General features: G+C 65.2%; 1 protein-coding gene across 9 annotated transcripts; it reads right to left on the bottom strand.

Annotated features, from left to right (window-relative positions):
- Positions 1-5,018: 5,018 nt before the first annotated feature.
- Positions 5,019-23,779, bottom strand: RAB3IL1 (RAB3A interacting protein like 1). Of its 9 annotated transcripts, none has more exons than XM_036295801.1 (11): positions 23,561-23,779; positions 12,857-13,109; positions 12,414-12,509; positions 12,005-12,082; positions 11,256-11,492; positions 10,248-10,394; positions 9,731-9,859; positions 9,535-9,647; positions 9,022-9,121; positions 6,637-6,703; positions 5,019-5,711 (listed from the first exon to the last, which is right to left on the bottom strand). In XM_036295801.1, the coding sequence occupies exons 1-11, from the start codon at positions 23,710-23,712 to the stop codon at positions 5,629-5,631; spliced, it is 1,455 nt and encodes a 484-aa protein (XP_036151694.1). In that variant the 5' UTR covers positions 23,713-23,779; the 3' UTR covers positions 5,019-5,628. The 9 variants fall into 9 exon arrangements, with proteins under 9 accessions (XP_036151694.1, XP_036151695.1, XP_036151696.1 ...); XM_036295802.1 differs by having other exon boundaries at positions 5,019-5,708; XM_036295803.1 differs by having other exon boundaries at positions 11,256-11,474.
- Positions 23,780-24,881: the final 1,102 nt, after the last annotated feature.

The following is a 24,881-nucleotide window of genomic DNA, read 5'->3' as shown; positions in this document are numbered from 1 at the left end:
AAAATACGTGCAAATGCTGTCTCTGGTAAGAGGCTAATATCCGAAAGATGGAAAGAACTCGATAGCAAAGAAGCAAGCAATCTGATTTAAAAATGAGCAAAAGGGACGGAAGAGAAATTTACCAAATAAAAGGTGCCTGGCCTCCGGGAAACGCCAGTCAAAACCACACTCAGCTAGCACCTCACACCCGTTAGAATTCACAAAAAAGACGCGCGATCACAAGCCTTGGCGAGGAGAAAAGGCGGCCTTGTGAGCTGTTGGTGGGAGTGTGCACGGGTGCAGCCGCATGGAGACCCCGCAAACATTAAAAACTGAACTGCCATGTGGCCTGGCAACCCCACTTCCGGGGATATATCCAGAGGAAATGAAAACATGATCTTAAAGAGATATGTACACTCCCATGTTCACTGCAGGATTGTTCACAGTAGCTGTGCTGTGGAAACATCTCGTGTGTCCACCGACAGATGAATGGATGTGGAAGATGTAAGCTAATCTATATATATAAAAGCCTAAGTGACGTTACAACAGAATGACCGGTCACTATGACGCACACTGACCACCAGGGGGCAGATGCTCAATGCAGGAGCTGCCCCCAGCCCCTGATTGCTGATGGAGCCTGCCAGCCAACCTCCCAGTCCCTCCCCTGGGCTGGCAGGTCCCCAGGCTGGGACGGGGAACGGGGGGTGGGTGTCCGCGGATGCGGGCAGTGAGGGAAGGAGGAGAGGGAGAGGCGGGGAGGGGAGGAGGCAGGGAACCTGATCGGCCCTGATCCCTGGCCAGGCCCTAGGGACCCCACCTGTGCACGAATTTCATGCACCGGGCCTCTAATATGGAATATTACTCAGCCATGGGAAAAGCAGACACTCCTGCCATGGGGACAACGTGGAGAGCATTGTGCTAAGTGCAGTAAGTCAGACAGCGAAAGACAAACACCGCATCATCTCCCTTACAGGTGGAATCTACAAAAGCCAGCGCATGGAGGCAGAGAGGGAAATGGTGGTTAGCAGCCTGAGGGGGCCCAGCAAGTGGGGAGATGTTGGTTAAAGGGTAAAAGCTTTCAGTGGGGAGATGACTAAGTTCTGGGGACCTAATGGGCAGTGTGGTGATTCCAGTTACTATATTATACACTGGAAAACTGCCTCCACAGGGCATGGCCCTCACACCACCTTCAGGGTTGGACGCTGACCCCTGACGCCCTCTCTGGAACCTGGCCTGCTCTCAGCTCATGCGGGAGGCAGCTGGGGGGTTGGGGTGAGTTAGCTCCTCCACCTCCCCCAGCTGCACCTGGAGAGAGGAGGAAGGTGAGGCCAGCACAGAGGCCCTCAGGAGGCGGGGCAGGGCCAGGGCCCAGTGCCATCACCCTCCAGGCTCTGCATCCCAGCAAGAACCACCAAGTGCTGGAGCCCTCCCGCCACCCACGCCACCCGGGGCTGTGCTCCCATAAAGCCTGAACTGTGTCTCCTCCCCACCACGCCCCACGTGACTTCTCTACAGGCTCTGGGGCTTCCATCGGTCCCTTCACCTCCCTGGGCTGCAACCCAGTGGATCCTGCAAGTCTCCTAGAGTCGGCGGTGGGGGACGGACTTGGGACTCCATTGTTCCCACACCCTGCAGAGCAAGGGAGCCCTCTCTGGCCACTTGGAAAGGGAGAGGCACCGCTTGACATTCCTGAGCTGCCAAGGGCCGCACCAGAGTGTTGGGCTTAGGGAGGAGGAGGGGGAACTGGCCCAAAGGCGAGGGAGGGTCTGGGCGCCCAAGCATTGTGGGAGGGGGCATCCACTCCACCCTTGTCCAGCCCCTGCTGGGCTTCCCTGCCACGAGCTGCCACACAGGCCTCTTGTTGGACGCCCCGAAGTCTCCACCCCGCGGAGCTGCCAGCTGCTGTCCCGGAGCCAAACGCTGCTGGTGCCGCCAGCGGGGCTGGGCCCGCCGCATGGGCGCAGCGGTGGCCCCGCGGGCGGGCGGTCTGGGAGCTCCCGGCCTCCCAGAGAGCAGTCGCCAAGCCCCGACCGCCCCCGCAGACACACAGCAGCCTCCCCCTGAGCTTTAGCGTTCGCCTTGCAGTGCAAGCTCACCCCCCGCCGGCTGCTGAGGCCCTGCACACTCTCTCCTGTGAGGGGGAGGGCTGGGAGGCAGGGCCACGGTTATTCAAGACCCCCGTGGTCCCTCCTCCTCCCCGCCACAGACGCTCCCCACGTACGGCCATGCCGCCATGGCGCAGAGCCCCTTAGAACGGATGCCCCGAGCGAAAAGAGGCTGCACACAGCTGGCCAAGGAGCACGAGAGGATGCTCAACGGCATTAAGCATCAGAGAAACGCCAGTCAAACCGCAGGGCGCATCCCCACAGCCATTAGCAAGGCCATTTCCAAAGACAGCGAGGAGGAGGCGCTGGCGGGACAGCGCGGCGGAGCCTTGCGCACCGCGGAGGGTTGTAAACCGGAGCACCACCGTGGAAGATGGCGTGGAGGTTCCTGACAAAACTAAAACGCACCTACCGTCCGACCCACCTCTCGGTGAACGTCCGAAGGAACGGAAAGCAGGGTCCAGAGAGCGCGCACACCACGCCACGGCGGCGTTAGCTTAGCGGTGGCAACCACCTACGTGCCCCTCAAAGGGGGACAAGGAGCGTGTGGCCCACGCGCACGGAGGAATGTCACCCAGCCCCGAGGAGGAAAGACCCCCCCCCCCCCCCGCAGGCCGCAACACATATGGACTTTGAAGTGGAATAAGCCAGTCGCGGAAGGACGGACACTGCACGATGCCACGGACAGTGTCTAAAGCAGCCAGCGTCCTGGGAACGGAGGTGGCCTGCGGCGGCCAGCGGCGGGGGAGGGGCTGGCTAATGGGTAGAGTTGCCGATCGGCAAGGTGAAAAGGCGCTGGACATCTGCTTCACAGCGGTGTGGACATACTTAGCACAACGGGCCTGTGCGCTTCAAAATGGTTCAGTCGGTGCCTGGCCGGCGTGGCTCAGTGGTTGAGCATCCACCTATGAACCAGGAGGTCACAGTTCAATTCCTGGTCAGGGCACGTGCATGGGTTGCGGGCTTGATCCCCAGTAGGGGGTGTGCGGGAGGCAGCGGATCAATGAGCCTCTCATCATTGATGCTTCTCTCTCTCTCCCCCTCTCCCTTCCTCTCAGGAATCAATAAAAATACTATATATTTTAAAAAATGGTTAAGATGGTAAACTTTGTGTTTTTACCACAATAAAATAAATGAGAAAAGAGGGAGGGGATGATAAAGGTAACATCAGCCAATCTTCCCAACTCACAGATGGGAAAACTGAGGCCCAGAGAGGATCGCGGGGCCCAGGTACAGAGCCCTGGCAGGATCAGATCAGGACAGGCGTGGCAGACTGTGACATGCGGCATTGTAATGGGCAGGCCACGGGCGGCTGGGCTCGGGCTCAATGGCCCTGGTCGGTGCTAGCTTTCCAGAGGTGACCACATGTGCCAGGGCCAAGTGGGTTATCTAGAAAATTCACTTAAGAGGAGTAACACCTGTGTGGCTGACGTCAGCTAACTGTCCCCTCCCTGAGCTCCTTCAGAGAGCCCCCGCCACACCCCAAGCCAGAAGGACAAGGGGAGGGCAGGTGTCACGGGGTAAAACTGTGGGAAACAAACAGAGACTCAAATCTGCCTCGGCCATGGCCTGCACCTCAGCTTCTCCATCCCCGAAAGCCGGGGAAGGGCCTGGTTCCTCACCAGGAACATGGCAGGGGGTTAAAGATTTGTATTTTATTTTTTTAGAGAGGAAGGGAGAGGGAGAGAAGCATCAATGTGAGAGTGAGACATCAAGGGGCTGCCCCCTGCACACCCTCTACCGGGGATCAGTCTACAACTCAGGCATGTGCCCTGACCTGGGATCGAACCAGCAGCTTTTTCCATGGAGATGGTCAGTAAGAGGAGTCTAGGATGCTGGTTAACGCTCTGGGGGTGGACTCGTTCATTCCTGTTGTGGGGACACCATTTCCTCTGTGTGACCTCCCAGTGCCTCAGTTGATTCATCTGCAAAATGGGGATAACAGTACCGAGTAGGGCTGCTGTGAGGGTCACATGAATTTGTCCATTGAAAGGGCTGGAAACCAGGTTTGGGACGGGACAAGGGCTCAGAAACGAGCTACTGTTGGGAGATCATGGGGCCAGAGTGTGTTCCCATCCCTCTCAGCTACTGTTTGGGCCTGACAGGAGAAGTGCCCGCTATCGGAGGGGCAGGCAGGGCAGGTCTGGAGGGTGGGGCCTGGGCCAGGCCTCTGGAATGTCACTCGGTGTTTCCCTCGCCCTGGGTGTGACTGAGTCGCCCTGGGTGTGACTGAGTCAGGGAACGGGCGCTGGGGGCAAGGACGGGCAGTACCAGGCCCCAGCCCTTCCTCCTCCCTGATTGCTACCACGGTCCCTGCCTGTGCTGCCGGCAGACATCACCGGTCAACCCTGCCACTGTCCCGTGAGCGCCAGGCAGCTGGACTTTGGGCTCCAGGCTTCCTTGAGACTGAGGCAGGGAGACTGGAGGGGACCCGCCCAAGGCCCTCAGGAGGCACCGCAGAGCCAGCCATTCTCCCCACAGCAGCCGCTCCCCAGGGGAGAGCACTCGGGATCCTCCCCCAACAGCCCACAGCCCCACCCGAGGCGTCTCCGCACAGCCACCCTGCAGGATCTGGGCTTAATCCCGCGCACGAGGGCCGGTGGGCGAGGAAAGGATTTGGTTTCGTTCCTGTAGATGCCCGAGCCTTGGCCCGAGCCCCGGGGCACAGGAGCAGAGGCGCCTGGCTGCCCTGCCTCTACCAACAAAGGCTTCCTTTATTAAATAGAGATGCGCTGCATTCCATTCAGAGGCGGAAACTGGACGTGGTGAGGGATGTGTCCAGGGGGTAGCCGGGTCCTGAATGGGCTGTGAGGGGTGAGGGGGGCTTGGGGCCTGCCTGTCCCACCCCTGTCCTGCGGGCAGGGCTTGGTGACCTCGGTCCGTGCTGTCTGAAGGGCCACCCTCAGCTGAAAGCAGGCTCGGCGCCTTGAGGCCTTGGCTGTGCTTTGCTTTGAGGGAAAAGTGCCCCGGTCCTTCCAGCGGCGGTGGGGGCAGTGGCTCCCGGAGCAGAGGGCTCAGAGGGGCAGGGGCAGGTCAAATGGGAGGGGCCTTGTCCATCGGAGGGACTTGGAGGCAGTTCTCAAGCAGGTGCCAGCTGGCGTGGAAGTCCCTGGCAGCCCCTCCTAGCACCACTGCCCTGTGGGCACTTAGGATGGGGCGAGGGATGGCCACAAGGGGGTGCTGGTGTGCAGCGCTTGGGAGCTGGGTGGGCAATACCAGGAGACCAGGCTGCCCAGCAGCCACAGGCATCTGCAGGCAGCGGCTCCCGGAACTGGGGCGGAGGGTGCCGGCCGCCCCAGGGGTCCCCTCGCGAAAGCTGAGCCCCAAAGTGCGGGTCCGGGTCCTCGGTCTGTGGTGCCTTCCAGAGCCTCATGGTGGCTGTGCCGCTGGGAAGGGTCATCCCGTGAGGTCCTGTCTTCCTGGGATGGCGCGTGGGACCGGCTCAGCACGCCTCCTCGCCTGGCCATTTGTCCGTCTGTGCAGCTTCTGGCTCAGGGCTGGCTCCCGCACCGTCTTCCTGTCCGCCCGTCGGTCCTGGGCCAGGCTAGGCCTCCTGGGGGAAGAAGCCCAGCTTGGCCAGCGACATCTCCTTCCGCAGCCTCGTGACCTCCCAAAACATGGGCTCTGCTGCAGGCGGAGAGAGAGCGGAGAATTGGTGACAGCTCAGGGTCACCTTGGGCCAACGGCCTGGCCCTCCCCTGGCTCTGGGCAGGGCAGCGGGCAGGCACTCTGGGCTCCCCGTCCCCCAGGACAGATGGCCTCGGCGAGCGGCTGCACTCTCCGAGGGTGGGGTCTGAGGCTTTGCAAACTGCTGAGCGCACACACGTGAAGGGGCTGTGCTGCCCGGGGAGCAGGTGGCGGCCGCTCCCACGGCCGGACACAGATGAGCAGGTGCACACGGCCACACACTCGCAATGCCTTCCTTCCTCACCTCCCAAGGCCTCGCCGGGACCTTGAGCAGGGCGCAGGGCCACCGTGCCAGTCCACGCAGCTGGAAGGAGGTGGCCCCTCAGGGCTCAACCCTGGCCTGGCTGCGGCCTTCCCGGGGGACGTGGCCCCCACAGGCTGGGGGAGAGGCGCACACTCCAAACTGGTTCAGGAGACTCTTGGGGAACCAAGTTTGGAGGAGCAGGAAGCTAGGCTATGCAGGATGGGGGGAGGGGGCAGGGGTGCCGGAGGACCCGCTGGGCAAGGGCGGGGGGGGGGGGGAGGCCCAGGTTCAGGAGCCATGAGAAGGCCACGCCTGGAGGAGAGGAGTCCCCGGGGAGGCCCCTCATGCAGGTTCTCAAACGCCAGGCCAGTGTCAGGGAGCTGTCCCTGCAGGCCCTGGCCAGGGAGAAAGCAGTCAGACCAGGTGGGGGTGGCATCAGGCTAGCGTTCCTGGTAAAGCGGGGTTCAGAGCGCCTTCTGCAGCTCACATCAGCGCCAGGCGTGCTGGCCCTTTCCTCACCCACGGAGTCCTGGCCAGAGACAGGGACTGCAGAAGCCTCGGACCAGCCCCAGCCCCAGCCCCCAGGACGCCATCCCCCGTCGGCCACCAGGGGGCGCTCACCGTCCTGCCGCACCAGGCCTTGCTGGATGTAGCGGATGTAGGTGAAGAAGTTGCACACAGCAGTGATCTGTGGGAAGAAGGGAGGGGCGGGGGGGGGGGGGGCGGGGGGAGGATGTGACCGGCCAGTCCTCAGATTTGAGGTCCCTCAAAAGGCAGGGCAGGTCAGAGACCAGAGCGGGACGCCCCATGTCCTGTCCCATCAGAGCCTGAATCGAACGGGGCTGGGCTGTTTAACAATAGCAGTACTATTACGACTTGGACTAAAAACAATAGCAGCAACTTGCATTTAATCAAGGGCCCACCGCCAGGGAGTCAGCCTGCTTCTCATGCCCTTGTTACGGGGGGAAATGGAGGCTCCCAAAACGAAGCCAGCCGACAACCGTGGAGGTCACAGAGCCAATCCTGGCAGAGCCGCCCACCCCCCGGGGCCAGCCAGGCCTTAGCCAGGTGCTCCTGGTAACGCCAGGGAAGACAAGGGGAATCGGAAGCCGCTCACCTGGTGGCCCTGGGTCCCTATGCCCGAAGCCCCAGCCAGGCTGAGGCCTGCTCTGCCCCCTGTGCTCAGACCCGGGCCCTGCCACGAGGACTCTGATACGGTAGAGAGGATACTGCAGGTCCCTCCCCAGGCTGGGGCCCATCTCCCCGGTGCTGAGCACGCTGGCTGCTAATGGCTCATAGGTGCCCCTCTGCCAATGGCTACCTGGCATGGGGGGTATAAAAGGCCAGTCCCCTTGCCTCAGGGTGGGACCCACTCAGCGGCAGCCAGACCCCAGCCACAGCCACACCCTGCTTCGCTCCACCGCCTCCCCTCGCCTGCACCCCGTCCTGCCGGCCTCTCTAGCGCCTGAGCCTTGCACGTTCCTCTGAGGCTCTGCCTTTAGGGACGCCCACCCTGAGGCAGGATGGCAGGGAGCAGCCCCCACTGGATGTCCAGCCCTCTGGGGAAGGGGGGCCCAGCGTGTGGGGGCCTCAGACGGGGCATGGAGAAAGTCACAGGGAGGGGACCTGCTCTTGCTGGGCCCTCAAACACACAGGAACCCTCAGCAGGGACAAAGTGGGTGCAGGGGGGCTGGTGGCCCGGGCACAGGCAGGGAGGTATGAAGAGAGTGTGGCCAAGTGAGGGCACCAGCCCAGTGAGGCCAGAATGCGGGGGGCGGGCGGGACTGTCGGAGGTCGGGCAGGAAAAGGCCAGGTGTGGCCCGTGGCCGGTGGCCCCGCGGGAGGCTCGTGAGCAGGGACTGGCGGGGAGCACAGGGTTCTGGCCCCAGGGCTGTGCTTGGGGGACAGAATTCTTTTCCCTGTGGACCCCACACGCCTTGGTCTCCTCCGGATGGGACCACATCCTCGGGGACCACAACCTAACACGTCCCCCCTCCTCATCTCCCAGGCCAGAGCGGGCACCAGGCCTGAAGGAACCAAGTCCTGAAGGTGACTTGGCCAGGCACGGGGATGTCCGCGCGTCCTTCTGCGGACTCAGAGCGGGGAGACCCGGCGGCTGAGCGGCCCAGGCACACCCCTTCCTCTCTAAGGCTCAGACTCCCTTTGGGGAAATGAGTCAGCTCACTCCTGGGGGGGTCCCCACCGGGACGACATGCTCGGGTGCCCTGCGGAAGCTGACGGCACCAGACACGCTGCCCGCACTGGCCAGCCTGCTGACAAGCTCCTTCTCCTCTGTCCCCTACTCTCTTCGCTGTCCATGAGGGGACGGAAGAGTGGGGACCACCCCACATTTACCCCCAGCTTGGCGAGCCCCCCCCACCCCCCGCGATCAGCCCGGTCACACGCCAACAGGGGGCAGGGCTGGGAGTCCTAGAGGGCCCCCTGCCCCACGCTGACGGCGGGCTTTGTGACAAACACACCTCAGGACCCCCCCAAAGCCAGGGCTGAAGCCAAGGCGGGCGCAGGCGCCGGGACTATAGTCTGACCTCCAGGCCACTGCCTTCATCCGGGTACATTAAACAACACAGGTGGCAGGTGGCACCCAGGATTACGTCTTGGCTAGCGAGACCACGGGCACCTAGTCCTTCAGCCACAGAGGCACCGGGTTCCCCAACGGCCACATGCGCTCGGGAGGGGACCCCAATCTCCAGAAAGGAGGCAGCCGGCGCCCACCTTGGCTGCCGCCCAGGAGACCTGAGCCCGGCGCCCCGCTAAGCGGGGCCCAGACTCCTGACGCGGGGAAAGGAGAATGAATGGGTGCTGGGAGCCACGGCGAGCATGGTGATTTGTTCTGCAGCCAGAGCAAACCAGGACACCTGGCTGGGCTGTGCGGCCTGATCAGTCCCCGCACCTCTCTGAGCCTGCCCTGTGGGTCAAGGCCGGGGCCCAGAGTCCCAGCCCTGGGGGCCCCAAAGAGCCAAGCGATGCTCTAAACGGGTGACTCACCCTGGCCCGGGACGATGGCGAGATGTAGTAGTGACTCTCGGAGTCCCCGAGCCGGATTCGATGGCGACAGGCACGGGCCAACCCGCTCAGGGCACATGTGCTGGGGGAAAGTAGAGGGGCCATGGGGGCCGCTGGGCTCACCCGCCAGCTCATGCGGGGGATGCGCAGCCGGGAGAAGGCGCAGTGGGAGGGGCAGCAGACAGACATGAGGGCGGACCTGGCGTCCTCTCCCCAGGCCCAGCCTCCCAAGGAGCCCAGGGCCAAGCCAAGGATGGAGCAGGCAAGAACTCCCTGGGATGGACACCCCCAACCCCTCCCCGTACCCCTCGTGGGCAGGAGAACATGGGCAACCTCATGCCAGGTGTACCGAGGTGCCCCTGTACCCGGCCCACCCAGCCCACCCCGGGAGCCACCCCAGAGCTCCCTCGGGCAGGCAGAGCGCGTCCTCCCTGGCCAGGCCCTCGGCAGGGCGGGTGGGGGGAGGGCAGGAGGGGGGGCGGGAGCCGGCCTTACTTGGTGCTGCCGTATTCAGCTGCGGCCGCCTTCACTGTGGGCGGGGTGTGCGAAGCCACGGGCTCGATGGTGAGCGTGTTGTCCTCCACGGCAGCCCGCACCAGTGCCGAGAGCTGCGCAGACCAGGGCGCGGTTGGGCGGTGAGGGCGGCCGGGCAGAGGGGCTGTGCCCGGCCGGCTGCCCTCTGCCCACTCACCTCCTGCACCGTGAAGTCCAGGCAGGGCCCCACGTCCTCGCGGTACACCCTTCCCAGGAAGGGGCTGTTCTTGTCCAAGGTGGGCGACTCCCTCCAGGCCCGGAACTCCGCAAACAGGGTGGTGTCTACCTGCGGGGCAGGGAGCGCGGTGGGGCGGTCAGGCGGTCGGGCGGTCAGGGTGCGGGGGCCCAGCACGGCAGAGCCGGGGACGGGCAAGCCGAGGAGGTGGGAGCAGGGAGGACAGGGCAGGCCGCAGCATGCGGGGTGTCCCAGGGCCCCCGGGAGAGCCCAGCCCGAGAGGAGCTCCCCGCGCTGTGTCTCGGCGCCTCGCGCTGCAGACACACCTGGTCCAGGCCTCACGGGGAAGAACCCCGCCTCCTCCAGGAGGAAGAGCTGGAGCGACCCCACAGGCGCCCCAGGCCCCGCACACGCAAGCACGCGCACACGGGAGGGAACACGGGGCGCTCGGGCGCATGCAGAGTGAGTGAGGCGGGAGGGGGGGCTCTGGAGCCATTACCTGTCGGGAACAGGAGAGAGAGGTAGCGGAGGTGGGGGCTGCGGGCCGCTCCCCAGGCGGGAGCTGCCAGGCCGGCTCGTAGGTGAGGTGAACCGCCTTACTGGGGACCACACAGAGGAGCAGGGACAGGAGGGGGGGCAGCCCGGGCTGGGCAGGCGGGGCCAGCAGGGCAGACAGACAGCAGGTGCACGAGACAGAGGAAGGAGCAGAGGTTAGTGATCGGCCAGACGGCCAGAACTCAGAAGGGGGACGAGAGGCCCGGCTGCACTCCTCCCCGGACGTGCTGAGACACGGGACGGGGTGGGGTTGGGGGCCACCTGGCCATCGGAGACCCCAGGAAGCCCGATCCCACTGGAGCCCTCCTGGGCGCTTGCTGGGTACAGCCTCAAGCTGAGCTCCTGACTCCACGCTCTTCGATTCCTCTGCGCCCAGGAGCCCCCACACACCACGTGAGGAAGCCGACGCACCGACAGGTGCCCCCCCTTGCTTGAGGACCCACGGCTAAGGGCATCCTAGGCCATTGTCCAACCTGAAGCACGTACTCCATGCACCCAGCTGAGGAGGGAGACAGCCCCTCAAAGGCCACACTTGTCCCGGCACCACAGCCAGAGGGTCCCGAGTGCCCTCAAGTGCAGGGGAGTCACAAGGTAGTCCCGGCCTCAGGGCTGCGGCCACACGGGCCCAGGTGGCCTCCACAGAGGCCCAGCACCGCCGCCGGAGGGCAGGCATTCAGCCCGAGGCAGCTCGGTGCAGGGACGCCGCCTAAGGCGTGGGAATGGGGAGGGGTGCCAGGCCCCCAGATTGCACACCGGGAGCTGAGGGCCATAGGTCTCATTTTACAAGGAGCTCCGCAGCACTCGTGGCCTGAGGTCACAGACGCCCAGAGAGGGCAGGGCGGGCTCCAGGCCAGGGAGGGGCGGGGTGGGGGGGTGTCAGGCCTGGTCCCACCGGGCCCCAATGCCTGCCTGACAGTGGGACAGTACCCATGGCCCGCCCTCCGCCCCTCACCTCTTTGCCTTCCTTGTCCGGGGTGAGGATGTGGCCTGCAGCAGGGCACGCGATGGGGCAGAGGGCGCTGCTGGTGCTCTTATGGCGCAAGTGGCCCTTGCGGGGGCCGGCCTTGGTGGGGCTCAGCAGCTGAGGGTGCAGCTCTCGGTTGGGAGAGGCGGGCGTGGACGTGATGACCAGTGTCTTCAAGGCTGTCACCTCCGCCTGCAGCATGTCGATCTGGCCAGAACGAGATGGCTGCCGACCGTAGCCCAGGGTGATGCTGCCCGCCGCCCGCCAGGCCAGCCAGGACGGCAGCACGCAGCACCCAACCCCACCAGGTGCCCACACTGTAAGCGGCCTCTGTGAGGTGCCCCTGTCAGGGAGCTGGCCTCCCACGGAGGGGCACCCACGCGCCAGGACAGCCCAGCCTCCCATTTCACAGACACACAAATGGGCCCCGAGACAGGAAGCTACTTGCCCAGGCTCACACAGCCAGACGGAGGTCCCCGCTTTGCTGTGTGTGTGTGTGTGTGTGTGTGTGTGTGTGTGTGTGTGTGTTGGGGGAAGAGGCGAGGGGGTGACAATGACCATGGATCCTCCCAGCCCCTGGAAGGCTCCAGAATGTCCCTGTGGCACCGGGAATTTCAGTGGTGGAATCGCGGCCCCACCCTCTGGGCCTCGGTGTGCCCACCCCTGGCGCCCCGCCAGGCCGTTCGGGGTCTGACTGAATGGGGGGGCGTGCAGGCCCGGGCCGGGGTCGGGCTCACCTTGCCCCGAGCCTCTTTCAGCTGCTTTTCTGATGCTGCCTGCTTCGTGTTGGCTTCTCGAACCATCTTGTGGGCTTCCTGGGAAGAAGGCAGTGGTGAGGAGCCAATGGACGCCCAGCAGCCCAGGCCCATCTGCCCCCCGGCCCCAGCCGCCCCCGGCCGCCAGCTGCCCCCGGCCGCCAGCCGCCCCCCGGCCGCCAGCTGCCCCCCGCCGCCAGCGCACCTCAAACAGGCTGGCCGTCAGCTGCCCCCCGCCACCAGCCGCCCCCCGCCACCAGCCGCCCCCGGCCCCAGCCGCCCCCCGCCGCCAGCGCACCTCAAACAGGCTGGCCGTCAGCTGCCCCCCGCCACCAGCCGCCCCCCGCCACCAGCCGCCCCCGGCCCCAGCCGCCCCCCGCCGCCAGTGCACCTCAAACAGGCTGGCCGTCAGCTCCTCCAGCTCCCGCTCCAGCTGCTCCCGCACCTTGGACAGCCGCTCACACTCCTCATCCTTCAGCTTTAGCTCCTGGGGGCACCAGGTGGGTGGCTGTCAGCCCCCCGGGCCCTCAGGCCTGACACTGGGGCGACCAGGCCCCCTTCCAGGGTCATCTTGGGGCGGGGGTGGGGACTGAGCTTGCCTCTGCTGCTCTAGTTTATGAGGCGTTTTCCATTCAGCTGCCGGCAGGAGGGGAACCCGGCTGCCAGAGCGTCGGGGCCTGGAACAGGTTTTCGGGGATCCCCCCTCTACAAGTCACCCTAGAGCTGCTCTGTCCTTTGTTTGCACTCCCCCGTGCCCGCGCAGGCCTTGACAGGTGCCTGAGGCCTCTGGGCATCCGGGGGCGCCCCAGGTCTCCCAGGTACCCCGGCCCCCACCTTCTGGGCTTTGTGCAGTTCCTCCTTCAGGAACTCCGAGCCCTTCTCGCGGATCTCCATGGACGAGCTGCGCAGGCGAGACACGTCGAGCTGGGAGGCGGCAGGGCCCTCCTCGCCTTGGGTCCCCTCCCCTGCAGAGGTCTCCGCCAGGGCTCCCGGGGACTCCCTGCGGCTCTGGCAGGAGCCCACGCTCTTCCAGGAGACCGGGACAGCTTCGAGGGGCGGGGGGTGGCCCTCGTCCGGGTGGGACTGGCTGCGAGGCAAACAGCAAACATAGGATGCAGTTCTGAGACCTCGAGAGCTGAGCCCAGGGACCCACCCTGGGCAACACACCTGCCTGCCACTCTGGGCCTCGGTTTCCCCATCTATAAAATGGGGATGACGGCACCAAGGTTGTCACAAGGGCAGAATGGCCAAACACAAACTATCTTGGGGGCAAGACTCCTTCATCTATGTCCACCACAACCATGCCAGCCCAGGGCCTAGGGCTCTGTGTGGCACACAGTAGGTGGTTAGCACCCAGTGGGTGCTTGGCTCTGGTTGTCCAACAGGTGACTGTCAATTTGTCAGGGTTGAGAACCTGAGTTTCCACCTCCGTAGAGTGTGGACAATCTCCATGGTCCTGCCTCAAGGGCCAGTGAGTGCAGAGAGATGTGCATACAACGTGGGCACACAGGAGGCACCTAAGTGGGAACTGCTTCTGTTGTTACTGTTAATGCAAAGTTTATGCAAATTAAGGGCGGACCAAAGAAGAAGGACCGGCCATGGCCAGCAGGGCTGAAGCAAAAAGGTTCTTCAACCACCAGGCAAGGCAGACCTACTTCCTGCCCCGGGACCCAGCTCTCCCTGCCCTGCCTAGTGCCCCCACCCCCCCTTCTGGGCCTCATGACCCTCCCTCCCAGAGGCAGTGTGGAGCGGGGTAGGGGGTAGGGTGGGGGCGACCAGCCTCTGTGACCAATCCACCACACTTCCCCCTCCAAGAGGACCCTGGGGAGGGGGGCAGGGAGGGAGGGAGGGAGAGGCCTTAGCCAGCGGTGCTTTGTGCCAAGACAGCACCTCTGGACTCGCTCACTCAGCAAAAGCTGGCGGCTCCTGAGCCAGCAGCTTCCGAGCGGCCGTGGCTGGGCTGAGGGTGGGGGCTGGGCCAGGCCACGGCTCACAGTGCGGAAGTGGAGGGAGGGGGCCAGAGGGGCCCACACAGGAGGGAGGAAAGACAAGGCCAAAGAGTCAGTGAGATTCGGGATTGCTGCAGAGGACGCTGAAAGGCAAGGCTGGGGACCGGCCTGCTCTTTGTCCTCCGGACCCTGGGACTGTCACCAAGCAGCCCCGCAGCCTCAGTTTCCCCCAGGGTCACACAGAGGGACTGGCACGCAGGGATCCCAGCCACGAGCCCATTCCTGACCCTTCACATGGCCCTGTCCTGCCAGCCCTCTGCTTTGGAACCGGCCCGGCGTGTGGCCTGGAGGTCTCAGGGCTGGTCCTGCGGGCGGGGACACGGGCCTGTGAGTGGAGCGGAGCACACCGTCGCTCCCTCAGCGGTGGGCGCACCAGACAGGATCTTCCCACTTCCCTCGCTGGGAAAGGGTTGGCAGGGGGTCCCTGGGGCCTGCGGGCTGTGGCAGTGCCAGGGGGCCCTGGCCTGCAGCCGGCGTCCCGGGACTTACACTCGCTAGACTCGCCCAGGGGTGCTCTGCCCACGCCTCTCCTTCCAAACTCTCAACACGACGTGGCCCTGTCCCCGTCCTCCAGACGAGGGCAGTCTCAGCGAGTGACATGGCCCGGCCAGGCCACAGAGCGAGCTGGTCGGGGGCAGTGCTGGGACAGCTGGCCACATCCTCAGCCCAGGCCCAGCGCCCCAGCGGGTGTGTGAGTGGTGGGATGGGCGCTTTGCCCCCGGGCCAGGACCACTGGGCCCAGGGGACTCGGAGGCTCCTCCGTGGCTGTAGCAGGGAAATCTGACACATTCCTGCCCCAACGGCCTTCCCAGCCTCCGCTCAGGCCCAGAAGTCCCCCCCCCCAGCCCCCCACGGGGAGGGCCAGGGCTGGGCACGGTGCAGCGGAGCGCAGAGGCCAGCGGTGGGCAAGCCCAAGGCCACGCCAGACTCCGAGCTGCAGCCCAGGGTGCACGTGAGCCCCTGGAATGTCACGGAAACGCCCTGCACCTGCTTCCCGCCTGTGGCTGGGGGTTAAAACCTGCAGGAGGTGCACTGACAGCTAAAGGGCCAGTCCCCGGACACAGCACCAGGGAAACGGTGTGCAGCCCACAGCCACGTTTGGCAGACACCCCCACCCCACGCCGGCCAGGCTCTGGGCCCCGCAGCTGGAACCCCTGGCCCAGGAGAGCTGCGCCCTCTGGCAGTGCGGAGGTCAGCGGCTCGGCCCTCGACCAGGCGGGGGCAGCAGGCCCTCCTCGAGGTTGCCCACTTCGATAGAATGAGCAAGAAGCAGGCCAGAGGCCAAGGGTGAGGGTGACCCACGGGGACAGCACAGGACACACAGACAGGACCCCAGGCCTCAGGCACCCAGACGCCATGCCTTTCCCTCTGCAAGGCCCACCCGCCCTGTCCCACGGGCCTGCCCGGGAGGAGCGGCCGCCAGCCCATCCCAGGAGCGCCAAATGCTTCCACCAGTGTGGCCTGGGCCTCTCCCGCTGGTCCCAAGGGCACGGCGGGGGTGTGGCTGGACAGTCCCCCATCATTTTCTCAACAGGCCCTCACTGCAGCCCGCTGCCAGGGGATGGGACCCTGTCCTGCCACCGGAGGAGACAGGAGGCCCCGAGACAGTCTCTGCGACAACCCGCTCCTCCCCCTCTCCCGGAAAAGCCCAGCGCACAGCCTAGCAGCTGAGAGTGTGGGGACAGCAGGACCACCCTGTGGTCACCAAGTGTCCAGTTGTCCAGTGCCGGGGCCAGGGCGCAGGCGCAGGAGCAGGAGCAGGAAAGGCCCACCCTGTCCCGGGAGGGAAGCTCCAATCTGAGGACCCTCTTCCTCCCACTTCCGGCCGAGAGGCCAGCTCGGTGACTCAGAAACTTCAGGCTAAGCAGGGACCCCGGCCCCTCCCTCCTCGGGTCCAGCCCAGGCCAGAATCCCCGTCCTGCCCACACTTCAGCCTCCACACAGGCCGGTGCCTCAGTGTGAGCCCCTGGGTGGGGAGGACACGCCCTCTCAGGAGCAGGGGCTCCCACAGAAGCCCTTCCCTGTCTCCCCCTCAGTCCCCTGTTCCCCGCGGACACAGAGCTCAGCGTTCAGGATACGGGCCCTGGGAAGGTCTGCTCGGGGGCAGGAGACGGGAAGAGTCAAGGTCACAGGTGGGGGGCGTTTCCTCGAGCCCCGGCAGTTCAGACAGGAACGGTGCCGCGGGGTCACTTCCCCTGGAAGCATGCTGGGTGGGGGGAATGCAGCCACCGCGCCCCCACACCCCATCCAGGCCGCCCAGGAGGGCCGCGGGCTTCTGTCCCCAATCACAAAAACGGGCCAAAAAGGGAGGACCCTGGATTCGATGGTCCCAGCAGCCCCACTGGACCAGAGGCCATTCCTGAGGCCAGAAGGGCCCAGCCGGGGTCTTCTGTGCCCCCAGCCCCGGCCAGCCCAGCCGGCCACATGGTCTCTCTGCCCAACCTCTGCCTCTGCAGCTTCCGGTGCCCAGGTCACCTCTTTGAGCCAAAGGCCCTGAGCTCATGGGCATAACAGGTTCATTAAACAGGCAGTGGTGCTGCCAGCGAGGGAAGCTGGAAACTAGGGGAAGAGGAGGCCTGGAGGGCGCTGGGACCTTCCCTGCTGCCTGGGGCCACCAGGTCCGCAGGAACCCACGGGGCCAGGTGGAGGCTCACGTACTCAGCAAAGCCCAGTCAGCCCCGAGGGCACTGAGGCCGTCAGTCAAGTGACATTGGTCCAGAGACAAGACTCGGAGATCCCAGGACAGGTGTCCGTGTGGGCTCCCTGACCAGCCCCCAGCCCAGCCGGGCTCATCTTACTGGGGGGGCCAAGTCTTCAGCTCCAAACCCCAGCAGGTGGGAACCTTGAGCCCCCCACCACGCGGCCTCCCCGCCCCGGCATGGAGTGGAGGGTTACGGCGGCTGCCGATGTCACCGTGGGGGGACCCTCCTGCGGCCACTAAGGGAGATGCTTTCCTCATCCCGGTGTGGACACGAGATTCAGAGAAGGATGGCGGCTTGGCCGGAAGTGGCCGGTGGGAACTGGACCAGAGTGCGGGCACTGGTGAGTCATGTGACCTGTCACCCAGAGAAGCCCCGGGGGAGGAATGGGCTTTCGGAGAAGTGAGGCAGGATGCAGACGGGCTTTGAGGAAGTCGGAGACGGTGCCTGGTGCCCGAGCGGTGGTGGCAGGGGCTCCACCCACGGCTGCTGAGAAGCCAGGCGGGCTCTGAGCTAGGAGGGGACATGCGGAGGGGACACGCGGACACAGATGACCCTGAGAGGGGGCTCGTGGGAAGACCAGGAGCTGGACGGGGGTTGGGGGGAGGGACAGAAAAAGATAGACATTGCAGCAATTAATTAACGTGATCGAAACCCAAGGAATGAGGCGAGCAGTGGTACCCGTGGCAGGAACGAGGAGCTGGGAGGGGTCTTTCAGGGAAGGGAAAGGGGGTGGCTGAGGCATTTGGGAAGTGGCGGCTGGAGGAGGCACCAGGCTAGAGGGAGCAGCCGCAGCCTGAGCCTGGATGAGGGAATGGGGGTCAGAAGAGGGGAGGCCAGCCAGCCAGCCTGGGGACCCGAGAGGAGCCCTGCCAGGCGGTGGAGAGGTGGGGGGGATCCAGTAGAAGGGGACAACGCTGTCATACATGGGACAAAAGAGCAGGACTCCGGAGCTGGGGCGGGGCCTGGCCCACTGCAGGAAGGGGGAAGCAGGTGTGCGCACGGGAGGGAGGAGCAGGAGCAGGGGCAGGGGATGGGGTGGGGGCAGCCTCGGGATGCTGAGGGAGGTCAGGACACCTGAAGCAGGTGGGCCAGGCCACGCCTCTCCCCGCCGGGCCCAGGCCTGCCAGCCCCACGCAGCCCCGATGAGGCCAACCAGCCGGGTCTCCACTGAGCGCCTGCACAGGCCTCTGCGGGCGCAGGGCAGGACCCGCACGGGCCTCGGGACCACCTGTCCGGTTCGAAAAGAGCCTGACACCCAAGACCTCAAGCATCCAACGCATGCACAGTGAGTCCGCGGTCCAGACGCACTGGCCACGGCACAGCAGGAGAGACCACCTGCTGAGGGGAAGGGGCAGCAGGGATTGCTGCAGGCTGCCCGGAGGAGGCCCCCCGAGGGTGGCGCCACCCCCTCCCCCTCCTCCTGACGCGGGAGCCCCAGGCCATACTTCAGACCGGTCTGGGGGAGGCATTTGAGATCTTGCCTCCTGGCAACGTGGTTAGTTTTTCTCAAATAAAATCTTACAAAAAAACAAAAGAACTGGCTCAGAGCTGAGTCTCCCGTGACTTAGGCCTCAGGCAAGAAGAGCACACGGCTCCAAGCCCTCAGGGTAGCCAGGCCAGAGCAGTTAAGTGACTTGCTCAGAACCGCACAGCCCTCTGCAGCCCTGCAGCTCCCCTGCGCCCTGCCTGCTGCAGACGCACCCCCTCCCTGGAGTCCAGGGTGGGGGTGGGGGGGCGCTCATCCCCTTTGTGCAGCCCCTCAGAGCCCATAGCTCGCTTAGCTGAGGGCTACACCGATGTCATGTGGCCACTAGGCAGAAAAGTAGCCCAGACTCCAGCCTCTGGCCTCTGCCGGCCAAGTCCCAAGTGCCTAGCACAGTGTGAGCGGCAGAGGTACCCCAGATGCTGTCCTCGCCCCATCCCCTCAGAGCAGGCGTGGTGCCCAAAACTATAGATTTGGGGCCTGTGGGGGGTGGGGGTGGGGTGCAGCCAGCTTGGGGGCAGCTGCCTCTGGGTCCAGAGCTATGGCCCACGCTCAGAGTCCCGAGAGAGAGGGTGCAGCTGGGCCCCTGCAGCGTCCTGACCCAGCACCTGCCCTGGCTGGAGCAGCAGTCACCCCAAGAGCGATGCCTCAGTTCATCCTGCAGATGAGGACGCCAGGATCCTCCCCGTCTAGGAGGCAGGACCCCATGAGTTCCCATGAGCGACGGGGCCACACGCACAAGCAGCTCGCCGGAGGTATGAGGGCAAGTGTGACCCCCCCCACAGGGTCCCTCCAGCTGCTGCTGGGGTCTGGGCGAGCTTCAAGGGCGCCAGGCCCCAGTGGGTGCTGGCAGCTGGGCCCCTGATCTGTCCATCCCTGCCTCCAATATCCAAGTGAGGGGTCCATAAAAAGGCAGTGGTCAAGGTAACCCCAAAACCCTGCCCCGCACTCCCCGGGCACCCGGCTCCCCATCCTGCCCCCTCATGCTTTCCGTCTGCATTTAGGAAGCACCTACTTCGTGCCTGGCCCCCGGCTAGACCCCGGGGGATTCCATGTTCATACAAGAAGCGAGACTACAGAGGGTCACGTGGGGGTCGGCTTGGCAGCGGGTTTGTCCGGATTGTTCCTGGGAATGTGGCAGGGAGGCTGGGCGGGGACCGTCCCCAGCACCTGGGGTAGTTAGTCTCCCCCATTCGGTCCTTAAAGAGAGGGGCCATCTCCCGGTGGCGCCCGCCCGGCGGTCCGGTCCAGCCCTGGCTTGGATGCCTCCAGGGCCTGGATCCCTCCCCACCCACCCTGCTCATTGCACCTGGAGGCCCGGGGAAGGGAGACACTCTCAGACAGGCAGCAACTAGCAGCTGTGTTTTGCCGTGGGCACACCACGTTCCCTCCAGGCCAGGCTGCTCCTCAGGCACAGTTAACCCCGGGCAGCCTGCCTCCCCTCCCCAGGTACCACCAACGCCCTCCACATTCTCCCTCAACGCAGGCTCCTTCCCTCCAGGTGCAGCGCCAAAGAACACGCGCTCCCTCTAAGAGTCTCCAGACTCTCACCCCGCCGCCTGCGTCAACTTAAGAACCAGGAGGTCACGGACCGGACATGCCCGGGTTTTGGGCTTGATCCCCAATAGGGGGTGTGCAGGAGGCAGCGGACCAATGATTCTCTCTCATCATTGATGTTTCTCTCTCTCTCTCCCTCTCCCTTCCTCCCTGAAATCATAAAAATATATATTTCTTAAAAAGTCTCCAGCCTCTCTACACATCCCCCCTCCCATCCCAGGAGCCCACTCTCTCAGTCCCCCCCTCCCCCTGGGATGAAGCCTGTTCCTCCCCCAGCATCTCCACTCAGGCTGTGCTGGGTGCCATGAACTACCAGTACCAGAGTACCAGCACTGGGAGGACCAGCACCGGGAGGACCAGCACCGGGAGGACCAGCACCGGGAGGACCAGCACCAGAGTACCAGCACCGGGAGGACCAGCACCGGGAGGACCAGCACCGGAGGACCAGCACCGGGAGGACCAGCACCGGAGGACCAGCACCGGGAGGACCAGCACCGGAGGACCAGCACCGGGAGGACCAGCACCGGGAGGACCAGCACCGGGAGGACCAGCACCGAGTACCGCGGACCTGGTCTGCTGCGAACTCTCCAGCCCGCGCCTCCCGGGGGCTGCCCTCACTCCCCGCTGAGTTTGGGAGCCTGGTCCTGGGACCGTCCATCTGGCCAGGTCCTTATAGGAATGAACACAAACACCCTCACTCCCGCCACATCCCGCCCAGGACCTGGTCTTTCCATGGGAAAGAGGCAGAGTCTGCCCAGCTCCCTGAGAAGCCCAGGGCCTTTCCAGGCGGCCAGGGCCAGGGCGGGACACCCTGAGCGCCAGCGAGCAGACAGGGTGCTGAGGGGGCCCCACCCCGCACCTCTGAGCCCTGCCGGCCCAGGAGCCCAGGCGGAGGCTCAGCAACTTGCAAGCGACTTCGGCAGAGACCAGCCCTCTTGCCAGCGGCACCGCTTCCCAAGGGTGTTCCTAGCCGGGGGCCTCCTCGGGGTGCGCACCCCGAACCCCGATTCACTCTGACTCACCCCCGCCCCCCCATGGGCTAGAGGAGTTGGCGCTGTCACGCAGCCTGGGACGGTCTGTCACCGCCTTCCACTCGCTGCCCCCCACCCGCTCCCCCTCCCCCTCCCCCCTCCTCCCCGCGGAGTGTCCCCATCGCCGGCTGAGAGGCGGCGCTCCGTCCCGGTGCTGGGGACACAGCCCCTTCCAGTGGGGGGGGGGGTGCAGACCCCGCAGGGACCCCGATCTTCCCAGCCAGGAGGCAGCCGCGCCCGACCCCGCGCAGAGCCGCGAGCGCGCCGGGACCTACCCGCTCCACATCCCGGAGCCTCGAGACCTCCTGCGCCGCGTCCCCGCCGCCGCCGACCCCGCCCCGCGCCGGCCGCCGGCCCCCGGCCCCGCCGCCGGTCAGTCCCGCCCGCAGCCTGTCCGTCGGTCCGGCCGCCGCTCGCGCCCCGGCCCCAGTTCAGCCCCAAACCCTGCCCTCGGGGGTCACGTGGCCCCGGGGCGGCCGGGGGACACGTGCCCGGCCCCGCCCTCCGCCGCCGCAGGGCCCGCGGGACTGGCCGTCCGGGCGCGGGGAGGAGCCGGACGCATCACCCCGCGGCCCGCGGCGCCCCGGCTCCTGGGCTCCAGCCCCGCCGCCCGCCCCGCGCAGCCCGCTCGCCGCTCCGCTCCAGAACCCGCCGTGGCCCCGGCTTCCTGCTTCCGACCGGATCGCCGCGATAGGTCCCCAGACACCCTCCCACCGGCCACCGGCCCCGAGTCCGGCCCCGCGCACGGGGACACAGCACCGTCCGGCCTGGTGGGCCCGGGACAGGCCCCAAAGCGCGGGTCCCAGGCAGGAGCCACCTTTGGCCCAAGTCGCCAGTCCTCATCCTGGCCCACAGTCTTCTCTCTGGAGGAATGCCCCCCGCACACACACACCCGCCTGGTCCCACAGCCTCTGCAAAACTCCCTGAACCCCAGACCATTGGCCCTTCTGCACCTCGACCTCCCGGGCCCTTGCTACCCATCCTGAGCTGTGACCATCGCCTTGGCCTCAACTTCAACCTGGGCCTGATCCAGTGACAGCACAGCCCCTCCTCTCCTCTCCTGGGGGACCATGGCTCCTGCCCTCCATTCTCGGGGAGGCCTGGAAGGAGACACTTCCCTCCGGATGCTGCCAGAACTCGGGGCACTAGTCCCCCAGCCCCACAGGGCCCAGGCTTGGCTTTGTCAGGTCTTCATCTGGGGGCACCTCTGTACTTCATTCATTCATTCAAAGTACAAACTGGGGACCTTACAAGAGCGGGGGACCCAAAGGAAACGGCCAGCCACAGGCTCTGTCCTCCTCAGGCTCCGGGACAGTGGGTGGGGAGCTGGGGGGATGGGGCCGTACCCTCAAGCCCCCCACGTCCAGGGCCACCACTTGCCCAGGGCGCACCTACTGCTTAGTGAGCTGTGTGTTTGTTCAAAATAGAAAACAGGGTCCCTTCCTCGGTGTGCACAGCCCACACCAGGCTCAGGGCTCGCTGAGCGGAGAGCAGGCCGGGCTATATGCCTTGCTCCCTCCTTCCCTCGTGCCCTTGGCCAGCTCCTTGGACAGGGAGCCCCTGGGGGCCTCCTCTGGGTGAGTCCCTCCCAGAATCATTCTGCCCAGGCCCCCCAGGCCCTTCACGCTGCAGGCCAACTGTTTCCAAGACTCTGGTTCCCCCAGGACAGGGACCAGCTCCTTCCTGGTGCTGGGTTGCTCCACCCACCCCAGCCCACCCCAGTCCACCCCACCCCAGCCCGGCCCAGCCCAGCACCCCAGGGTCTGGCTGAAAGCAGATGTCATCGTGTTTGTTGATTGGAATCCTCACCAAATCTGCTGTCTTCCTGGCCCTAGCTCTGTTTACTGTTTAGGGGAAGGGGGAGGAGATGACATAAGCGGAGCTCAGGGCAGGACCCTTCCCCTCCATCGTCACAAGCCCGGACAGGAGACAACCCAGACAAGGGAGGGATGGGGTGGAGGGTGTGCAGCCCAGGGCCGTGGCTCCAGAGGAAGAATCCTCATGTGGGGGGGCTGGTGGGCTGTGGAGGTGCTTGAGCGAGGCCTCAACAGGCGAGTGTGGGGTCACCATTGTGGGAGCATCGACACCCCGATTACTAACCAAAAATATCCCATCATCTGTGTACCCAGTTATCTGGGACTCGCAGGCTCACCAGCTTCTCCCACAGCCCAGTAAGCTCTCCTGCTCAACTGAACAGGATGGGCTCAGAGAGGGTAAGGAACCTGCCTGATGTCACACAGCCAGAGGCCAAGGGGCTGAGACCTGTTTTACCCGTTTTACCCGTTTTCCTGAAAACACAGCCCAGAAAGCACTGGAAGCTACCGCTGCTCGCAGTCAGGCAACAAGGGGTGCCTCCCAGGTGCGTGGGAGAAATAGAGCCACTGGCCTCCCCAGATCTCCCTTCCCCGCCACATCCTGGCCGTCCCGGCGCCCCATCCCCAGCTCTGACCCCTGGCGGGCGGGAGATGTGGAGCAGAACCACCAGCCTGGATGACCCGGCTCCTGGCTCTGTCCTCAGCCCCCCGTGTGGCCTGGGGTGACCGTCTGCTCCTCTCTGAGCCTCAGCCTCTACGTCTGTAGAACCGCCAAGCTGGACAAGACAGTCAGGGCCCCCCGCTCGCTGACCTTGTCAGAGGCCCGTGAAGTCCCTCCTAGTTCCGGGCCAGTCCCTGTGCGCAACTTGGCGTCTAACCCTCCCCAGCCCCCTGGAGAGGGGCGAGGTCCCCCCTTCCCCTCCGGTCCCAGGTCAGGCTTACCTGTCTGTGTCCCGGGGCTCCTCTCCCACGTTCCCCTCCAGCGCAGGGCCCAGACCTGATGGGGCATAGCGAACAGTCCCTGAGCTCACCGCCAGGTACACGGGGCACCTCCCGCGGGCAGGGCACCTGGTGCGCTCCTCAGGGGGGTCCATGCCTGGAGGGCGGACCAGGGTCCCTCTGGAGACGCTGGGCAGGTGCAGAGCCTCTCCCCGCCCCCAGGCTCACGCTAACCTTTGCTATCTCTGCGAAGCAGCTGAGGGAGGGAGGGAGGGGCCTCCAGACAGGCCTCTATCTCCTCAGACCCGTAATTATTAACTCCTGTGGCTCCGCAGGCCCCAGAAAATGCTGGGGCCCTGCTCCCTGGGCTCCGGGCCTGGGAAGGGGAGCCGTCAAAGCCTGCGGGAGCCACCTCCCCCTGCCCCAGGCCCCAGGCTTCAGCGAGGCCCACAGAGAGGCGGCCGTTCCCTGCTTGCCCACGTGGGCAATGGGCAGCCTGGCCGGCCCCAACTCTCTCCATCGCTGGCGGTGTGGCCTTGGGTACGGCCCCCTGCCTCCCAACCCTAACCCCTGGCCTGGCCTCCCTGTCCCCTTCAAACCTTTCACCACCAACAGGAAGGGACAGCTCAGTGAAGCGGTCAGGGGTGCGGGCCTGGAGTCAGGCCGGACTCAGCTCCACCCCCAGACTACGAACCTCTGGACACATTAGGCTCTCTGTGCCTCAGTTTCCCCCACTGTACAGCGGAATCTCACCCCCTAGCTGCTCCTGCCCAGATATGCCCTGCCACCTCCCTTTCCTCACATTAACCCTGCTTCCTCTAGTTTGCACCCCATCCACCCCGCTGATAAATTTCTCTTCCGCTCAGGCCCCCTCCTCCAGGGAGCCTTTCTCTGTGAATTGCTTTCTTCCTCTGCGGGTGTGGGGCTCTAGCCCTCAGACACATGGTGAGCGTCCCATGGTGCTGGGGACACCCCAGGGCGAGCGAGGCTGGCTGACGCTCATCGCCAGCCCTCGGGGCCCCTCTCGTGGCTCACGGCCAGCCTCAGTCCAGCAGGAGGGGCTGCTTGCTTCGCCCCTCTCCTTCGGTCTGAACTGGAATCCTAGTCCTGCCACAGCCTGGCTGCGTGGCCTTGGGCAAGTCACTTAACCTCCTGGGGACTCAGTTTCCTCATCTATAAAATGGGAACCTTCTGCCCTGTGATGCGGAGAACACCTCAGAAGGTACGATCTGTGAAGTGGCTGCCACGTTAGAGACCGAGCTTTCCGGTCCCTTCGCCCCTGCTTCCCTCTCTTTCCGGTCAGCCTCCGAGTTCCCGCTGGGAG

Source organism: Myotis myotis, unplaced genomic scaffold, assembly GCF_014108235.1.
Source record: "Myotis myotis isolate mMyoMyo1 unplaced genomic scaffold, mMyoMyo1.p scaffold_m19_p_27, whole genome shotgun sequence".
In the NCBI taxonomy this organism is placed as follows: Eukaryota; Metazoa; Chordata; class Mammalia; order Chiroptera; family Vespertilionidae; genus Myotis; species Myotis myotis.
The sequence above is the reverse complement of the archived record's forward strand: the minus strand, read 5'-3'. Positions and strand labels throughout refer to the sequence as shown.

Excerpts from the sequence above, each read along its gene's own strand:
- RAB3IL1 (XM_036295801.1), bottom strand. The coding sequence starts at position 23,712 with ATGGACCCCCCTGAGGAGCGCACCAGGTGCCCTGCCCGCGGGAGGTGC. Across the intron at positions 10,395-11,255 it reads CGGACAAGGAAGGCAAAGAG|CCCGGGCTGCCCCCCCTCCT; the intron begins GTGAGGGGCGGA and ends CCGCCTGCCCAG. Across the intron at positions 9,122-9,534 it reads GCTGAATACGGCAGCACCAA|CACATGTGCCCTGAGCGGGT; the intron begins GTAAGGCCGGCT and ends ACTTTCCCCCAG.